The sequence below is a fragment of the Cajanus cajan genome, chromosome 6 (genome assembly GCF_000230855.2).
Source record: "Cajanus cajan strain Asha chromosome 6, NIPB_CcT2T_4, whole genome shotgun sequence".
Lineage (NCBI taxonomy): Eukaryota > Viridiplantae > Streptophyta > Magnoliopsida > Fabales > Fabaceae > Cajanus > Cajanus cajan.
In genome coordinates this window covers 59,877,119-59,898,324 of record NC_138522.1, presented here as the reverse complement: position 1 = coordinate 59,898,324, position 21,206 = coordinate 59,877,119, and the positions used below count along the sequence as shown (strand labels likewise).

At 30.1% G+C, this 21,206-nt stretch overlaps 2 protein-coding genes and 1 long non-coding RNA gene across 3 annotated transcripts; all 3 read right to left on the bottom strand.

The window, feature by feature from the left end:
- Positions 1-596: 596 nt before the first annotated feature.
- LOC109796906 (eukaryotic translation initiation factor 1A) lies at positions 597-1,332 on the bottom strand. The gene has a single exon (XM_020356756.3). The coding sequence runs from the start codon at positions 1,207-1,209 to the stop codon at positions 772-774; it is 438 nt and encodes a 145-aa protein (XP_020212345.1). The 5' UTR covers positions 1,210-1,332; the 3' UTR covers positions 597-771.
- A 2,246-nt stretch (positions 1,333-3,578) lies between these two features.
- LOC109796928 (BTB/POZ domain-containing protein POB1) lies at positions 3,579-8,700 on the bottom strand. The gene is made up of 6 exons (XM_020356788.3): positions 8,315-8,700; positions 6,963-7,088; positions 5,729-5,850; positions 5,588-5,651; positions 5,192-5,471; positions 3,579-4,565 (listed from the first exon to the last, which is right to left on the bottom strand). Exons 1-6 carry the CDS (start codon positions 8,571-8,573, stop codon positions 3,755-3,757), a joined length of 1,662 nt encoding a protein of 553 aa, XP_020212377.1. The 5' UTR covers positions 8,574-8,700; the 3' UTR covers positions 3,579-3,754.
- A 3,868-nt stretch (positions 8,701-12,568) lies between these two features.
- LOC145958877 (uncharacterized) lies at positions 12,569-15,942 on the bottom strand. The gene is made up of 3 exons (XR_014434421.1): positions 15,613-15,942; positions 15,360-15,514; positions 12,569-14,877 (listed from the first exon to the last, which is right to left on the bottom strand). It is a non-coding gene; the product is annotated as an uncharacterized LOC145958877 (long non-coding RNA).
- Between the last annotated feature and the right edge of the window lie 5,264 nt (positions 15,943-21,206).

The following is a 21,206-nucleotide window of genomic DNA, read 5'->3' as shown; positions in this document are numbered from 1 at the left end:
ATAGATCTATGACCACTCTCACCCCTCCCATGAGTCCCCATTGAAGGATCATTTTGATAACCATACACAACCAAGATAACAAGCCATGTCCCGTCTAAAACTACCAAAACGAGGAAACTGGACAACTATTTCCCCTTCCCCACACCCTCACCCTCACCCAAGTGTACAGAACCCCTTTAAGTCAAGACATGTTAAGAATTCACATAACCTTTTAAAAAAATAGGGTAAGATGCAGATACATCACCCACATATAACATAACTGACAGGAAGGTGTAGCTAAAAAAGATGGACATATCTGACAAGACAGATATACATTCTCCCATGACTATCCATAATCCAATAACGCTATTGTGCTCTACATAAACCGGTCATCGAGCCATATACAAAGAGAATACTCTGAACAAAAAGCCTAAAGACCGTATTTGAACAGATAGATACAAAGGTACAGAATATGTGGGGACGAAATGTCCTTCAATCCCCTAAACTCCATTCATTGTAATCACGGTTAAATATCGAATCAAGAGAAACAATTCAATCAACAATCCCTATATCAGCACCACAATTATCAGAAGCAAAGGAGAAAAACACGAGAGCAATCCCTTAAATTTTTTCCCCCAATTATATTTGGAACGAACAATCTCTAATTAAAAACACGCATATAAAATATGGAGCAGCAGTAGCGAAATGGGAAATATGTATGAGTTATTGCGCATAAAACAGAAGTCGAACAAGGAAAATAGAAATAGTAGATAGAGAAATAGGATAAGAGGATTAGATTTTATCAATATCCTCATCCTCGAACTCGATGTAGTCGTTGGCGGTGGCGTCGTCCTCCTCGTCCAAGCCGGCGCCGATGCCCTCGTTGAGGCGAGTGGTGTCAGGCAGCTCGCCGTAGGCCTTGAGGAGTCTGGCCTCGTCAGGCATGTACTTGAGGATGACGTCAGCCTTGTCGTCCTGGTAGTCGCGGAGTCCGACGAGGATGATGTCGCCGGCGGCGATCCAGACCTTCTTGTGCATCTTGCCGCGGATGTGGCAGAGACGCTTGGTGCCGTCGATGCACATGGCCTCGCATCGACCGTTGCCGAGCATGCGGAGGACCTGCGCGTACTCCTGGCCGTCCTCCTTGAACACCAGCTCTCTCTTCTCGTCGTCCGCTTCGTTCTTCCCCCTCTTCCTGTTCTTCCCTCCCTTTCCCTTGTTCTTCGGCATCTTGATTCAACAACCCTAACCCTAACCCTAATTCCTTATCCCTCTTTTTTCTTTTTGCTTCTTTCTTTTCCCTTCTATTCACTTCCAAATACCAGCTTCTGAGTACCGTGTCCTAATGTCTGTTTTAATCGCACCTTTATATATTCCTCCAAGGTCGCTTCCGTCTTTCCATTTTCTTCTTCTTTTTTTATTTATATATATATTCCTTTTTCCTCTCTCTCTCTATACTTTCACGCGTTGCGTCTTCCGTGCCACTATTTTTCTCTTTTTTTTGGCTATGTTAACTATATTTTCTTAAAAAATAATTTAGTTAACCTTGTTTCATTTTCACCATTCCATCGTTAATAAATTTATTTTAAAATATTAATGTATATTAATAGACATAATTAAACGATAATTTGAAGGTGGAAAATGTTTCGAACATCTCCCAACTTTAACAAAAGTCCAACTCATATATATATCACAAAACTTTCACTCGAAATTGCCACAATAATTATATACATGTCTCTTAAAATATATTTTGGTTGTTAAGTTATACAAGAGTCACCTACAATTACACATATGGATAGCCGTAAATTTAAGAGATAACCATTTAAACTCATTTATACTCATTTCTTTAGTTAATTTTTTTTATATAAAAGTTTTTTTCAAAATAAAATAAACACTTTTTTTGATGTGTTTGTCTGATTTATGTTTTTAAAATAATTAATTTTTTATTTTTTTAAACATAACTCTCATATACTTTTTATATAATTACTTTTTAAAAATACTTGTTTAAAAATACCTATTTTTAAGTTATATCTTGGACTAGGGTCAAATCCTCAGTCTCCAGTTCAGCCTCAAACCACTTTATAATGAAATTTTTATTTTGTATCAGGGTCGACCTGAATATTAAATTAGTCCAGTTCTTGCTTTTAAACTTCTTGAAAAAAATATTAGTATTAATATTTATACAACTTTTGTTATTAGTTGATTTACTGCAGTGATAAAAGGTGTTTTTTGTCTTAGTAAATAGAGTTTTTTAAAAGGAAAAATTATTTTATAAGACCCCAATTTTTTTTTATTTTTGTAAATATTTCACTTCAGAGTTTAATTTAAGCTTAAAAATAATTAGGTTGGTCCTGTTTTGGACCAACAACTCATCCCATGAATTGGTCATATTCATGGTAGAAATGACTTTTTTTTCTTTCTAAATATTGTAAAAATCAACAGATTTATTGCATATAACAATTACGATCAAGTGACATATACAAATCTTTTACATGGTAAGTAAAAATGTTTTTTATTGCATTCTGTTATGAATAAAATACAAATAAACATAAAAAAGATTTCCAAAAGGAAAGCGATACAAAGCTTTTTGGTATTGAAAAAGTCATTATTCTTCCGTGGGAAAGATTAAAAGAAGATATATCGAACTTATTCACTCGTTGATTATAGCATGTACGTGGTTAGTTGATTAAGAACTGGATTCCAATACCACATACCAGCAAAATTCCGGATTTTCATTCCTTTCCTATTTAGCAAGAGTTAGAATAGGCTTTTCTGTCCTTCGATGCCATGAATGCGAAGTGAACTGCGCCACGATTACTTCACTTATATCTTCAACATCCATTCCATCAATCATACACCTTGCACTTGCTCAAATACAAATTTCACCACATGCTCTTCCACTTCCAGTACACCATATATGGGTTTTTTATTTTTTATTTTTTATATCATATATGCTCTTTACTTTTGAAACGTTCTCTAAATACGTGTGTAAATTAATGACTCCTTTTATGAACCTTGACATACATGCTTCAAGGAAGTTAATTTTTAACGCATGTTTGATTTGAAGAAAGAAAAAAGAGAGAAATGATTTTTTATTAAAAAAAACAATTCTTTTTACTTGTTAGATGAGCCAAAAAAATAAATTAACTATAAGTATACCCTTTAATGGACAATAAAATTAATAAACCCAAGTATTTGAACTAAAATTAATATAATCAACATTGCCCACACACTTTAAACATTTTCTTTCTTCAAACCCCACAACAATAGAAGCTAGAAAGGATGCGAAAATGAGAAGATAAATACTCTTATCCTCGTTATTACCCCTATCCTTCCTGTTGCCTCTCCCATTTCCTTCCAAGTTCCAACCAAACAGCATACAAAAAATGATATGAACCATTTGTAATAATATACCTACGACACTTAAAAATGACGCATGCACTTCAGAAATCTATATATTGCGTTATTAAAAGTCCCGGTAGATAATTGACCTAATGTGACAAGTTAGAGCTAGAACAAGTTACATTTTTTGTTGTTAAAACGAAACCACCTAAAAACGAGACATGTCCTTCCTGTAGCTACACAAACTCTTGTACATGTAAGAGAAAAAGTCAAATCCTGATAATTCATTTGATCTCATGCAGCACTAGCCACCTAGTGCACATTGCCCGGATATTAGTTAGGAGTACAACAGGTTAAAGGAAAATGAGAAACATAGCCCCAAAAAAGTCAGAGCTACCATCTAGAAGAAAAGGTTTACAGATATAAATCCCGGTCAGTGTCTGATGGTGAGCTCAGCTCTGAGGTGGAGTACACCATTGATAAAGTAAAGACTATCTTCAGCCATGAATGTTGTCCACGGAATTGCAAACAAGTTTCTATAGCCAACGGCCTTTCCCCCGGTGAATACGTAATTGCCTTTGTACTTGCTAACAAATTCCTCTGTTGGCCTTGACCTTGCGGCAAATTCATAGTCAACGGCAAAGCTGACTGAGCCCTTTTCCTGCATTCCTAAAAACAGGCCAAAGCAGTGGAAAGAGCTCTGTTGGTCCATGTTGCAATGTGCTGATAAGAAAAACCCTTGTCCACCTAAATGGAATGCCTGAGAATAAACCCTGCCAGATGGGAACAAATTGGCACACTCCTCCCGCTTTAGATCCAAGTAAACCACACACTGCTGCCTGGGAAGTTCAAATTCCACCACCTTAACAGGGCGATACTTGTATGCCCGCTCAACAAAAAGACGATTGAAGGAAGCAGACTCGGCAGCTAGTATCCGTTGGCGGTGTGGAGCCTCAGCCTTGAAAAATAGGGCTTCAAGTACAAGCTTGGATGCAACATCATGGTCAAAGTCATTGCAGGTTAAGACCTTCTTAAGCTTTCGGCAGGTCATGTAAGGGAAACGAATTAAACGGGCTAGTCGTGTACCCAGGACTTCTCTCCTATCTTCAATTTTTGGGTACTGTATTCGAACCCACTTCAACACAAAGTCATATACAGCATCCTCTGAGGCAACCTGAAGTTCATCACTAGACAAAATTGCTTCTATTCCAGCTAGAGGCAATCCCATAACCTCTTCCTGGAACCTGGTCATATGTGAAACTTATTAGATTCAAAAGGAAAAACCAAAAACTACATTTGAGATTAAGAGAATAAAGAAAGACAATAGGAGCAACAAGTGGTTTTCGAAAGAGTAATACATCATAAGATTAAGAATCCAAAACAATAATGCAAAGAACATTTATGAGCATATCAGCTCCTTCCGATTACACTATATGAATATTATATTCTTTGCTGCAGCAGACAATACTAATAGAAACTTTTTATCTGTTATCCAGTTGCACAATAATGCAAATAGGCCAAAATATTAACAACAAACTTTCACTCAAGGCATGCCAAAATTATATATAATAAAAGCCAATTTAAAAGTTTATAACACATGAACTTGATTTACAAGGGTTCCAACAATTTGATGCAGCTAGAAATGAGCACAAGAGAAATAGTTTTTCAAAACAAAATGCAACACAGTGGATACAACTGATTTCAAACATATCACTAGCTTCCAGGGAAGTTGGAAGAGGAAGCATACATCCCAATATGAAAATAAATTTGAGTTTACATTGCATGAAATGTACACAAAAAAATACAATATTTTATAATGCATGAAATGTAGACCATGTCATCAAGTTTCATAAAAAGTGGAAAAACCTACTTCGTTATATCTTTGTATCGCCCCGCAAGATACTGCTTTGCAGCATCAGTCAATGGTTGAACTGCATCAGCCATTAAGACGCTAGAAGGAAGCTCAAGGTAAAGCAATGCAGACTCAGGTGTCATAGGTATATTCCGCAATAATCGGCTACAATGTCTCATACATGAAGCAACTTCAAATTTGTCAGCAGCCATCAACACATCTAATAGAGCAGGTGGTGAAGTAATGTTCAAGGTATTACTATACATAAAATTCAGAAGCTCCATAAGAGCAGCTTCCTCTGTAACATGAAAAGGAAGCATGACATTAGTAAGGCAACAATTAGAGGAAAAACCAAAATGAACAAATCTGATAGAGCAAATAATCTAAAAAGCTTTTTATGTAATTTAATAATACCAGAAGCATTAATTCTCAGGGTGACATGCCTCTGCTCTGACTCCCTCATTCCATTTGAGAAAAGCTGCAAAATAAACACAACTAAGCAAACATATTTTTAACAGAATTTTTTAAATCTAACCAATATAAAAAGACATTTACCTTGTAGAAGAAAGGACTTTTGGCAGCCAAGATAGGAGAACTGATGTGTAGTGTTCTAACTCTCACAACTGCAGAGCAATCCATATTCCAATTCGAATCATTGCAATTTGCTGCCTCGTCACCTATGTTAACAATAACCAACTTAAATCATTGAGAAGAACAAGCAACTTCAGGAAAAGAAATCTTTTATTCTTGCAAGCAAAAGGAGAATGTTCTATTTCTATCATTATCTTTCTTTATCAAGTATGTAACTTCCTTTACATACTAATTTCTCTTTTCAAAGGGAAACTTAGCATACTGATCTTCTATATTCAAGAACTTCATCAAAAAAAAAAAAAACATGTTTTTCAAACCCAAAGGAAATCTGTGACTCAATAAACAGCAACAAATGCAACCAAATAAATAAATAAATAGATGGGAGGGGAGGGTGAATCGCCAATTTAACTTTTGAATCATGAATGATTCAATATGTATATTACATGATTCATAAATTAAAAGGCAAAATCATGTTATACAGTCATATTTGAGCATCACTATTAACACAAATATAAGCTAATTTATTAAAAAAAACCTCATAACACTAAGTAACCAAGGGATTGTGATGATGAGAAAAAGACACAATATGAAATGGGAAAAATTTTAAGTTGTCTGCTGACAAAGCTTAACACTTTGAATTGCATAGTCAATAATGGAAAGAACAGCAAGAGTCATTGGAAGAAATGACACTTTATTTTAGAGATAAAAGAATGAAAGAAAAAAATAGGTTTCTTTGTTTCTTAGAATTCCCCCACACTAACACAAATCAATCTTCATTGATAATGGTATCAAAAAAGGCAACATCCGTTGAAATTTGGAAATACAGAAAAGCCAAAATGCACCATTCTTCTTTTCTCTCTACCCAAAAACTAAAAAATCAGATATTTTTCAGCTTAAGGTCATGTTAGGTTATTCACAGCCCGACTTTGTGAAATGGATGGTTGTAGCAGCAGCCTAATCGTCATACAGGCCACAACTCACAATTTCCACACTGGATCATGTGATTCTGGCCAGCTGGTGATTCAAGCATCAATCCATATCATTCATCCATTGACTCAAACAAAAGTCACCAAACCATACAATAATTACAATTGGTATCATGAATTATCTGATTTTGATAACCATGGTACAATATCTCTTAAAAAACTATAATTGAGAAAATATGTTTAAGATTTTTTTTTTATTATTATTTAAATACCTGAAGGGGATTCTTCAACCATTGCAGCTGCCTCTTCATCTTGATTCTCGGAAGGTAGAAAATCATCCATATCAGGTTGATTCCCATTCAAAATTTGCTCGTCAGGCAATAAAGTAAGATCAACAACTGCAAGCAACAGAGAGAATATATTATGTATGACATAGAGGAGGCTCCTTTTAGGTAAAAATCCATGCACATAATCAAGACTTAGAGTTTGCTTTGGCTCTTATCATAACATTGAAATCCTATTCATAAGGCTTATGCAAGTCAAAAAAATCGGATACATGATAAAACATCAAAAAGGCCCTATTCCATTCTCAACTCAATTGAAATATTTCTCAAAATTCATGAATCACCCAAAACATCAAGCAACGATACAAAACTATTGTTCATTTTACCTCTTAGATTCAAGAGCACCGCTGGATTCCTCAACAACCAAAGTGTAAAAGGGTTTTATATAGGTGTTGCATTGGTCCCTTGTTTTACTCTTAGGTACCAGTAACTTGGATGAGTTGTCATTTGCCAAACACCCATCAGTGGTTGATTTTGACCATCAATGCTTGAAGCACATTATGAACAACCGATGAATATTTGACAAATAATAAACATACCAAATAGTCAGGTACCACATTGAGTTACCAAAAAACCAATGAATCTTTCACAACCAATCAGCAGGCAAGTAAGCTCAGTACCAATGAAAAAAATGGGTAACTGAGTAATCAAGAGCAATTTATTACCCTAGAAAGTCGTAAGTAAGTTTGTTTGCATTATATGCAAAAATAATTTCCTTCTTATCTTTAGAGGGTTTGATTGAAACCAGATAATTAACAATATGGTTTAACTGTTTCATTTCAACTCATCCTATATCTTATTGTCTTGTCTAGAGAGAGTGGAATAAAGAAAATGTTCCAAATCACAATAATTACACTCCTTGTGATTAATCATATACTAAAATATCCTCATAACTTATTCTCTAACCCAGATTCCATTTACAATATGTCATAGATGCACAAGGACGTCTCAGTGTGCATCATTGTTCCGCTATTTTGAATAATGTAATGCTTCTTTAAAAACCTAAAACATCAGTTAATATGGAGGGGGGAAATTGGTGTTAAAACTATCATCTATTTCGAAATGGAGGGACTATTCCATAACATATGACTGAAACCCTAGAAGCCGAAATAAGATAAAGAAGCGCAGCGTGCATAATTTCCAAATCCACGAAGGCGATGCAAGAAACACCAAAGAATTGCCCTAATCTCTCTCCCTTTGATGAAGACCTCAATGTTGCGCTCATTGAGTTGGTGAAGAAAGGAAAAAGGCAAAAGAAGAAAAGGCTGTGATAAATATACCGTTATTGTCCTTCTTGATATCCTCGCGCCTCCGCTTGCGGTGGCGAGCCCAGTCGGCGATGGTGGTGCAACCCTGGGCATCGGGGCGGGCCTCGAGGGGGTCGCCCATGATCTCGATGCGGAGCATCCTGTCGGAGAAATTGCTGTCGTTGAAGGCGAAGCCGAAATCGGCATCGGAAGAGGAAGCACTGCGAGAGTAATCGGAGGATGAGTCCATGACCGTGGCCGGGTCGAATAGATCCGAATTGAAATCCTTCATCCTCTGAATTACGAAATCACCCTCCTACCTCTGCAACTGCAAGCAGAGAGAGGAAGAGGAAGAACAAATGATACGCAACGCAAGCCCTATGTTAATGAATGGCGCTCAAATAAAACACCACACTCACGCAAAGATGCTTCTTTTTTTCTTTTTTTCTTTTTTTCTTTTTGTTACGAAAACATTAAACCAAACTCTGAATTGCGGTAAGCATTAAATAATTTTCGCTAATTAATTCCGTTTTTTAGTTTTTGTTTGGTGCGCCATTTAGTTTCTTAGCTCACGCCCTTAACCAAATTTATTTATTAATTTATTTATTTGAATTATATTATGGTTGGCTAGAGAGAAGAACGGTAGATATGAGTTAGAGACGGTTTTTTTAACAATGTATGAAATTGGAGGAACATGGTCATTATTCCCTTTTTTATGTGGTTACCAATCACTTGTTTATAATTTTATTTTTTGCTTTTTGCTTTTTGCTTTTTTATAATGTTATGTTAAGAAGGTGAGAGTGACAAGATAATGTTTCTGTTTCTCTTTCTGTCCTTTCTTTTCTAAGTAGTATTATTTACAAAAGTCACTTCCCATCATCTAATTTTATTTCTTTATTTACCAACCAAAATCTAGCATTTTTTACAAGTTGATATACATGCAGATGCTGCTGCCTCTAAATTTATTTTATTTAAGGTCATTTTTTTTTATGTCACAAGTAAGGAGCATTCCAGCTTATTCAACTCAAGATTAATATATCTTGTAATACTGTAACAATTGTAATGATTGAAAAAAAAAACATGTTAAATATATCATTCTGAGAACATGTACACACATGATGAACATGTTTAGATGTAATTTAGAAAAGAAAAAAAAATTAAAAGCTTCTTTACTTAAAAATATTTATCATTTCCAATAAATAAAAAAACTCTCAATTTTTTTTAAACTTTATTATGAGATTCAACATCTAATTACACCCATCAAAATATTTAGGGTATATAATTATTTTTTATTTTTATTTTTTTACAATAGAAGCGGATATAACCATGATATTATTTTTATTTAGAGTTTTTATTTTTTTTATCACCATGAGTTGATATGGTGAGAAAAAGTCATACCTCTTATTAAAAAAAATAATGCTTATTGTACATGACTCACTACATAATATTTTTTATTTCTTACATTTCAACATTTTAAAAACAATTTTAATTTTTTATTATTGATTAGAATTACATTAATCATAATCCAAACTAAAATCATGTACATATTATTTTAGTCTCTCACTCCGTCCTAGTGGTTGGAAAGAATTTTAATTATACAATCGAATTAATTTTATCATAAATTTGAAGTAATGATCCCTAATTAGACTGGTGACATTCCGTAACCTGGTAACACAAGAGTAAGAGAGTGGTACCAAGCAACCAACCTGGAGCACGTGCGTTGAGCACCAGCATCAGTATCAAGTACGAAGTGAGTACACGTTCAACTGTACAAAAATACTTTCTTTTGAAGGAAAATAATACCTTTTATTGGATCATGTATCAAAATATTTCGTTATCAGTGATCTAAATATCTTATACACAATTGGTATATTTAATATTCAACGTATTTTATCGAATACTTAATTACATAAAGCTTACCATTTATATACCATGCAACACATATCGTAGTAATTTTTAATTAGTCTATTTTATTTCTCAAATTTTACAAGCATTTTAGAAAACAACAAATTACTATTATAAAAATTATATTAACATATCAGTTTAGTTTTGCTAACTATCACCTTAACAGTCACGACGAAGAAATGTTATTAATAAATGTGATTTTTTTATTATGGTATTGATAGAAATATTTATTAATTTTATTAGAAATCAGTCTTTTTTGAAACTTTAATTATATTGTGATTGTCTTTTTTAGTGCTGTTATTTTATTAAATTCAAGATTTAAACTCTGAAATTTAAAGTTAGAGGAATGTGATATGTTATATAAGTACATTTTCTTATTTTTTTAAGATTATTTTGTCTTTGTAATTCTTAATCACTTTTTTCTCTTATTATTATTTATTTAATTTTTATTCTCTCTTAAGACTATCTAAAATTATTATAGACCTGATTTTCTAATTGTTAAATGCTCATTTATATTTAATTTTACTTTTTTTCTTATTTTTTTTATTACTTTTAAGCAATATATACATAAACGTGAAGTGTCTTTTTTTATACTAGTTGATAAAAAAGAAATTGCATTACTAATTTAAATATTATATTTTTTAATAAAGACTTGTTATTTTTAATTTTTATTTATCACCCTAAAAATAATGATTAGTAAAATTGTAATAAGGATATTAAATAATCCATTTTAGTAGTTGTAAAATTTTGATTTTTTATTTTTAAACATGTTGTTTAAAATAGATGTATTTGACAAAAATGAGATTAAAATAATTTTAATTTAGTTTGAAAACTTACAAATAAACACTTTGAAAATTTTGGTTACTATTTCATTAAAAAAAATTATCTGAATTTAGCAATAGTATTTTCCATCATTATCACCGTCAATTATTCCTCAATTGAATATAAACTTTAAAACAATGTCATTATTAGCTACAAAGTTAAGATTTTGCTAGAATTTTAAAAGCATATTTGAAATTGTTGTGTTGTACTTGATTTTAAGGATTTGACTCTCCTGATAAAATTTCACCATATAGAATAAAGTGTAATAATATTAATTTATATTTGTAACATTATACTTATTTAATATTAATTTTATATCAATAATAATATCATCACTATTAAACTTTAAAATACTATATATACCGATTGAATCTCCGGTCCAATTTTAAAAGAACCGGTTATACCAACGTGGGAAAGTAGGACTTCAAATAAAGACTAAGGTGCCAAAGCAAACTTTTATCCTTTTCTGGTCTTTGGAATAAAAAATAAAAAATACTTACACATTTAGTCGATTTAATTTTTTTTTTTTATTTGGAGCCCGTCATTTTTGGTTTGGGTTTTTTTATCAATTCTAAAGACCCAAACACAATTCGCGCCTTTTGTGACCGTCAAATGTGGTCCATATTTATCAATCCTAAGGTATATGTTAAAATACTATATTTTATTAAATGAACATTAATTAAATGTTTATATTTATTAATATACATTTAAATAATACATATTAATATATTTTTAAAATTATATAATGTTTAATTATTAGCATTTATGAATCCCGTGACATGCCGTCTCTAGACTCGTGATTCAAATATCACTTCTACCTGTTTTTTAAGCCGTTTATTATGGGACATGGTTTTTGTGCCCAGTTTTAAGTTATTTTTCTTTTTATTTTTTTATTAATTTCTGATAGATTCTTCTTGAAATTTAAATCCAAATCCAACTCATTAATTTTGTACAATCAGATTTGTATTAGTGAATATTGGTAATATGTAGTAGTTTAATAATTATTTTGAGGTTGACTTTGGCTTTCAGAATTGTATTAGGTATTAGGTACGACTGCTTCCTACAAAAGGGAAAAGAACATTAATAAGATCAAATAACTAACATGAAAAACTTGTACAGTTTTAGTCTCCACCATCCAATAATAACACTTAGCTTGTGTTTGTGGTCAGTAGAGAGGAAAGAAATAGAGTGAAGAAAAAAAAAATCAATAAAAAAGTGAAGAGAAATAAGTAAAGAAAATAAAGTAGAAATTTGGTTGTTTGGTTTAAGAGAAATAAGTGAGAAATAGGTGAGATATAAGATATATATAAGAAATAGGAGAGATAAATAAATAAATAAAAATGTGAGATCTATCATCTTTTAATTTTCTTCCTATTTAATTCTACTAAATCAAACAATCTCTCTCATTTTCACTCTCTTGTTTTCACTCTCTCACCCTATTTTTCGCCCATTTTTTCTTTACCAAACAAGGCATTATTGTGAATGACACAAATAACTTGTACTATGTTATGCCTTATGCCTTGAAGCAAAATGGGATAAAATAGAAGTACAAGCAAAACTAACAAGCTCGTTGTCTAAAAATAACACTTACAAAACTGAAATAGTTAAAACCCATTTATGTAATCATCAAACAGTTTCGTTTGGTAATGCGAAGGATTTAGCTCTGCTTGAGTTCCTGACCTCTAAAGTCACCTTACACCAATTAAATTGTCCTATGCAAATGTTAAACGATGAAGGTTTTTAGATACTTGAAGGTCAAACTCAGGCCATACGTGTTTATTGGTTACTCTCGCGTGTTAGAAAAAAAAATTGTGGTGTCCAAATTTTCATCAAAAATAGAATATTGTATTGTTGTTGTAATCGCAAGTGAGTTGACTTTATAACATAACTTATGACTTTTATTAGAAGTATCAAAATTGGTTCAATCTATCGAGTAAGGATAAGTTGAACTCTGTAATTTTATGTTAAAAAATATATGAGGTAACTTAACTACTAATAAACAGGCTTGAAAGGTACCAAACCTGCATGCTAGACATTAGCAAAATAAACATGGTTTGTGTAAATAATAGGTCGGCCCAACTTGTCTCTCATGATTGACTACTTATTAATTTTAATTTTCATTTCTCAATTGGCCTAAGTTTGGTGTTATATTGTGATAACTAATCATCTTTATGATCGACTTCTAATTCCACATTTAAGGAGAATTTTAAATACATAAAGTATCATTTTATTAAAGAAGGTGTTGAATAATTCTATTCAACTAGTTCTAATAAAATTTATGCATTAGTTGGCATTTTTTCACCAAACCTATTTCATCTACTACTTTTTCGTCCATTGGTGCTTGATATAAATTTTTTGAATATATTTGACCCAGTTTTCGAGTGTGTTAAAATAGAAAATTGTTAGTTACATTAGTTGATAATTAATTATTTTCCTATTCTTTAATTTGTTATGAAATCAAATTTGAATTGATTTGTCAAAGTAGATAACTTGATTTGACTCAACTCACCACAAGTTGTTTGAAAGATAGGTCAATTCAAACTAACTCATATAAAAAATACCAGTCAAACCCACCATTAGTAGGTTAAATAAATTAACCCACTTAATTTAAAAAAAAAAATACACACACAAGAAAATTAATTGAACTTAATAGAATGATCTATTAGAATCTTATATCTTAAAATTACAATTGTATTAACAATGAAATGAAAAAATTGTCAAAAAAAAAGTAAATATTAATCACAACCAATTTATAAAGGAAGTAAAAAATTTTGTGACATGAAATATTAACAAATAATATTAAATTAATATTAATTATCATAGTTAATGATGAGTATGTATAAAATTTAGTTATTAATATAATTAAATAATCACAAAAACTAACATTTGAAAATCACGAAGAATAACAAAAAAAAAAATAACATGGGTCAACAAGTGGTAAGTTAAGTTGTTAGTGGGTCAAACTATTTTTTCTTATTATCAAAATGAGCAAAAAATAAATTACTCAATCCGACTTAAATCCATAATAATTGAATTGACTCATATTTCAAGTTATTTTGACAGTTATAATTTTGTACCAATTTCTACATATATAAAAAGAGGATCATATAATCAAATTATAAGAATACATTTTATTATTTCTCTTTGCCATATTAATATATAGAGTTTCAATAATAGTAACTCGATAAATTCTCATTACATTAAGATTTATTATTGGTTTTGATTTGTCCTCATCGCCTTTTATCCAATTATGTAGTCATAATTGACCTTGTGAAGAAGAAAAGAAAGAGAAGATTGGAGGAAGGTCTAGAAGAAAATAGCATTTTAATACATTATGGATTGAAGAAATTAACTTGTCATATTGTAAGCTTAAATAATTATTAGAGCCCAACAATTTTGGAGTGAAATGGCGTTGCTACTTTCCTTGTGTTCAATTTTCCTCTCGTTTATCATTAACTTCATGTAAATGACTTGGAACAAAATTGTTTTGAACTTTAGTCTTCATTGAAAATAAATTAAAAGTGCTAAATTAACATATCTAGTCATATATTTGTCATATGGGATGTTAAGGGTGAAATGTGAAATAATAAAATTGTTGTGAAATGCTATAGGGAAGGTCACAGTGTTCCTGAAATGTGAAATGGAGATCAGAATAAGATCCATTAATAATGGCAAAGGTAAAATAAGCTTGTTTGCAACATCTGTAGCATGGATCCGATCCCAACTCGCATAGTTGTAGGGATCGTCAAAGGCTGTTGCTGTCACTGTGCTTCCATTTATCCCTTTGGCATCGCCGCAATAAACTTTGGGATCAAAGTTGTAGCCACTCCCTCCATATCCACAACATGCTTTTATACCGTATTGAAGCCCTATTCCAAGGGGAAAAAATGATGGAATTATTTTAGTTACAAAAAGGTGTCATAAAAATACCATTCTAATATCTCAAGTTTTTAAATAAGATATTAAATAAGTATAGACCATGAGAAGCGGATGTTGGAAAAGCTCCAACAACACGTTGTGGATGTCAACATAAATGACAAAAGCATCAGAAAGATTTTTTCTAGTTTGATTCAATGTCTTTTTCAGCATGTTACTATAGTCAACTACAGCATTATTGTAAGAAACCAAACATCCAAATTCATCAAGGTCTGAACTATATCACGAGGAAGCTCCTCCAATAATGAAGTGAAACATCCCACGTGTGCAAGATTAAGAACCATAAATGTACACCCTCCAAGATTATATAGCTCCTAGGAATTTTATTGAGCACAATTCAAATTAATAACATTTTTTGTTTTAGTAATCATTAACATTAGATTTGAGATGGGGTTGATTGTTAAGGTAATCTCACCTTAATGGGGGCAGAAATTTGTAAAACGACTTTGATGGAAGTACTGTGGGACTCCACTTATGCCAATGGTTGCTAAGTTGGAAGTAAAATCATTTTGGCCAATATAGAATGTGTAAATAGATATCCCAAATATATCTCGTGAAGAGAGTTTGTTCCTGAAAATAATCAAAAGAAATTATTACACTACTACAACAGTGAAGAAAAATTATATATATGTGTGGTGGGGGGACACAAGTAGTTAGTACATTTGTACCTTGTTGATCAACTTCTTTGAGTTTAGCTTTGAATTGCTGCATTAGGTTGAGCTGGATATCAATTATCAAGGGAGAAAGGGCTGATGCCAATGACAAACAGAGATATTAGGCAAAAGCACACTGGACCCATTGTAGCATAGTTTGCCCCGTCTTTATAATCTGATCCAATTGATTGTAGATATGGACTCAAAAATTGGCAATCCAAGAGCTTCAGCTGCCAAATAAAATGCAATACAACTAGTCGAATATTAATACTACTACTACAATGATTTTCCTATTTTGAAAAATAAATCAAATCATTATTATATTTTTTACAATGGCCTTGTGGACTTTCTTTTCTTCTTTATTCTTCCAATTAATAATAATAAATAAATAAAAAGATTGACTACACATGTGAGAAGTATTATGTGAAGATAGTTTTCTTTCCTAAACTCCAAACAAAAACTAGAATCATGGATGGGTAAGAATGTAATTCAAGTACGGCCAAAAATATATTATAAAAAATAATAGCTACTACCTTTTACAACTAATATCTACAAGATATTGACTATCCATGATCGTTAACGGTCTCGTCTTGTAATGATAATTTTCTTAAGGAAAAAGATATAACTATAATAAGAGTAACACTATAAAAAAAAAAAATTGTCATACACATGTCTAATAATAACGATTACTAAAAAATTACTTTCACTTATATAATAAATATAATATATATTTATATATTATTAAAAAGTGTGAATATAAACTATAATAAAACATAAAATATATTGTTAAATCACATTTAAAATAAATATTAAAAAATTATGTATAATTATATTATATATATATATATTATATTTATAATAATATTTTTTATATATATTATTATATATAATATTTCTTATAATATATGTAAATAATCGTAGATTTGGATAATTTTAAATAATTTTGTTAGATTTCTTTATTACAAATGGATCAACAAGCCCTAAAATTAACAACATTAAGCTTTTAATTTTTTTCTTTACTTTTATAACCAACAATTTTCTTATTTCAGTAAATTACATTGTTATATAAATTAGGAGTGGTGTTACATGAAACACACACAAAAAAAAACATAATTACTAATATCTTGTAATCTTTGTTTTCTCGTCATTAACAAATTTCGTATGACTATATCATGAAAACATTTATTGAATTTGTCTTCATAAATATTCAAAAATGTTAATAAAGCTTGCCTATTCAAAAAAGGTACACATAGGATTTTCATACGGCAAGTTCATTTGAAAAATTAACATAAAAAATTAAATATAGGTTAAATCTTGTTCATTATGTACTAAATGAATTAATCATAATAAGAAATATAAATGGCTTAACTGATACGAGAAAAAAAAAAAAAAAAAAAAAAAAAAAAAAGAGAACAAAAGCTAAAACTAACATTCTAATCAAATATTGTCTTAACTTGTTTTCTTTGATCATTCTCCTTCATTGTCTACTTTCACAAAGAGATATATCACATGCTCAAAGAAAATAAATAAATTCTCAATAGAGTTAAAGTGAGGGAGAAAATATTAAGAAGCCTTGAACGTGAAACCAAACATGTCGGAAGTCATTTGAGAAGAGCAGACCTCTTGAGGAAAAGCAGCACAGAAGCCATCCGTACCTGAGTTTGAATCCCCAAAGTTGAAGATTGACATGAAATCACATTCACCGCCGACTTTAATTGATAAAGCAAAGCAAGATACAGCGGACACCTTTGAACTCGTTCTTGAGAGTTTAAGGAATTTGTCGTGCTGGAGCAACACTACTACCTATGAAAAGACACTTTCTTGCTTTGTACCTTCCATTTAATTTTATTTGTATTTTTAGCAATAGACAATTCAAGTTATTTTATTCATATTTAGTTATGAAAATGTTATATGAAGGTAGGAACGAAAAATTAAATGAAAACAAACTCATTTTTCATTACTTTGATATCGTAATTAAAAAATATATCAGCCACGTTTCATTTCATTCTACTAATTATTATTCTCATTTAACTTAATTGATTTACCTGTATTATATAATGTACATAGTCATGAAGGTCATCTTAAAGTTCAAAAGTTGAAATAGATGCATGAGAAAATTAATTATACTCTCATTGTCTTTTGTTATAATATTTTTTTATTGATAAAAAGTATTAATATAATGTACAAGTTATTATTATATAACCATATATACAAAATTACCAATAGTTACCACTTTTTAAATGATTTAAAATAAGATAAAATGAAATGGTAGCTAATAAGAGATATATCATATTACATTTGAGTTAATAAACTATATATTGTTAGTGTAAAATTTTTTTACACTGGTAACCAATTAAATCTTTTAATTTTGTCATTACACTGGTAATAGTGACATGACACAATTAAAAGATCTAATTGGTTGCCAGTATAAAAAATTTCACTAACAGTATATAAATGATTAACTCATTACATTTTACTCCATGCATGAATTTTGCTATCTATTTTAACAAGTATAATATGAAAGTAATTTATTATTTATATCATTTTATTCACTTTCCCAAATGATGAAATTAATTTTTTTATTCTAATACATTATAGAATAGAATATATAAACAATTGTATGAAAATTTTATATTATATCATAGTGTTTCATTTCGCTTATTATTATTAGATTAGATAAATGTAAACCAGTCATGCATCAAAATTTTAACAAATAGTTTGCCTTTATCTAACAAATAATTTACTAAATTGGTTTTGTACTAGTATGTTGGACCGAATAGGTATGCACATAATACGAGGGGAGGAGATTTTTTCAATTGTTTGTTTTTATATATTTCAAAAGAAAATATTTTTATAACACGAATTAAAAAAATTGAGAAAAATTATATATATAAAACAATCACATTTTAACTAAAATGTAGTTTTTTAATTATTGTAATTTTTTATATATAATGTTCATTTAAAAAAAATTACTCATCCAAGTAATCAATTTTTTTCTTTATCTTCCCTTCTTATATCTATTCTTTTTTACTCTATTTTAAATTTTCTTATTTATTTATTCTTTATTTCACTCCTACTCCTGAACTATTATAAATAAAACATTATTAGAAATTCTTAAATTGATAGATTAGAAGAAAAAAAAAATTACTTAAAAAAAATGAAAATAAGTTATGTACGATGATATATACCCACTTAGAGCATCTACAATGGGTTTGCTTATAAGCAATTCCTGTGTCACATCACTGCCACATTAGTTCTAGTTCACTTTATGAGTTGTTTAAATTTTAGCAAAGTTATTTGTAGAAGCAACTTTGTTAAAATTTAAGCAACCCATAAAATGGGTCTGAACTGATGTGACAGTGATGTGACACAAATAGGTACTTATAAGCAATCTCATTGGAGATGCTCTTAAATTGCGTAAACTCCCTCCTTTGCTTAGTTACTTGTTCTCTGTTGTAATTTCTAATTGAAGGATGAATATTGCTAACTTTTGTACAAGTGTTGTTTAAGTTCTTACAGTATTGGTGTGTTTTGATTTGCCTTCGTAGCAATCGTCTGACTGACAATTGCGATTGTAAATCAACGGCCAATGCTTCCTCGTGCGTGACTGCTCTCATCACTTGTTCCACACATACATGTAATTTTAATCACTATTTTAAACCATTAATTTTCAATTATCGACAATAACTGTATTTTATATTATATAAAAAAATTAAAAATATAATTACAATTATTTTAATTTTTTAATTTTGTTATTTTAATTTAAAAAATCAAAATTATGCCTGCACAAGAGTACAATATTAATTTCATCATCCTCCTTCAAGTCCTTGATTTTCATTTCTTGAGTATTTGGTTTATTACTCTTCATCTTAATATCTTTGACCTAACACATCTGTGAAGAAAAAGACGTCTTTGGCCTAACATGTAAAAATTATTCCAACATTCAAGTAAGTCCCGAATCTCAACTAGAAAAATATAATAAATGTTTTAATAAATGTTATCTAAAAGTATCTTTTTTTTATCTTAGAATACAATTTATTTATATTATACCGTTATTGGATTTGGACTAATATGCCAAGCTCAAACTACATTCTAATCCTTTAAGATAAATGATCTTACCATAATTTTGAAATATATGCTCAAGTGGCTCTTAATAAGAATCCGACAAGTCATTAGCTTAATCTTACTAATAAGAAATGAATGATATGTTGAATTTATTAGTACTAATAATCATATATTTTATTTATATATTGAGTCTTCAAACATCACCAATGAATTCAAGTTTTTTTATGTAAAAAAAAAAACTTTTATTGTTTAAATTTAAGTGTAAAATAAATTTCATATCAATTAGAACTATATATATTGAATAATATATATATAAGTGATAAATACTCACCTGCTTAATGCCTTAAGATCTTGAATTATGTTATGGTATTAAATTCACTTATATGATTTATTCACTACTCACACCATGTGGATGCTCCCTCCTTGATGTTTAAACTCCCTCGACCTAATAGTAGTATTAAAGTTGACGGTTTTACCAAATGATTGGTGATCGACTTTGATGAATATTGAGCAATATAATTATTTTTTAATGCTAATAGTGAATTGGTGTATAGATTCTTATATTGATGCGCAATGTCAGTGCAAATAAGTCATAGTTGAATACTCATGAATAAAAAAGACTTTCACTTGAGAGAGAGTGTGAACATGTGAAAGATAGTCATACTTAAAGAGAAATGTTGAAATTCAATTATAAAATGAGTCTCACATTAATTAAAATTAGACATGTTGAATAGTATAAAAAAAAATGATCTATATACCTAATGTCTTAATATTTTAAATAATAATATAATATTAAATTTACTTATTTAATTTACTCATTACTCACTATACGCATATTTTTCAATGTTTAAATTCCCCTAACCTATATTTATATCAAATTAAGAAGTTAAAGCTTTCGACTCTCGTACCCTTGGCACCCCTTTCATTTGTTAGCTAGCACGATTAGATCCATAAAAAACACAATCAAATTGTCATACTCACTTATTTCTAACACACTAATAATTCATTAAAATTTTAGAATTATTTACTTGTAACGTTTAATTTTTATACTGGCTCTCAATATTTTGTTTTTTAATTTTCTATTTCATACACTTTTATACTGATTAGTTTGAAATTTACTTATAAATTATAACATAATATTGTGAATTTTAAAAAAGGCGAGAACAAAAAATTCCCTATACTTCAATTAGAACAAAAAATTGAAATTTAGTAGATTGAAAATTTCGTGGCTAGTGCTATTGTCGCTTATCTTTCAATTTCCTATGTTTTTATCATTCTTCTTTCTTGAATTTTATGTATAAATCGAGGTTTCTGATATCCATTGATAGTTTTTCGATATAATTTTTTTTCTCAATTTTTATTCTCGATGAACAATTAAAATATAAATAGTTAAAGGAATTAGGTATTGTTTTCAGCCGAAAACGTGTTCAACCAGCAGCCATACGTGTTGAAGAAGAAAAAAGACCCTCTTTATTTTTTTTAGAAAATAAATGTTACTTTTAAAAAATGTGTATTATCTTTATTTTATAGATTTCATAAAAAAC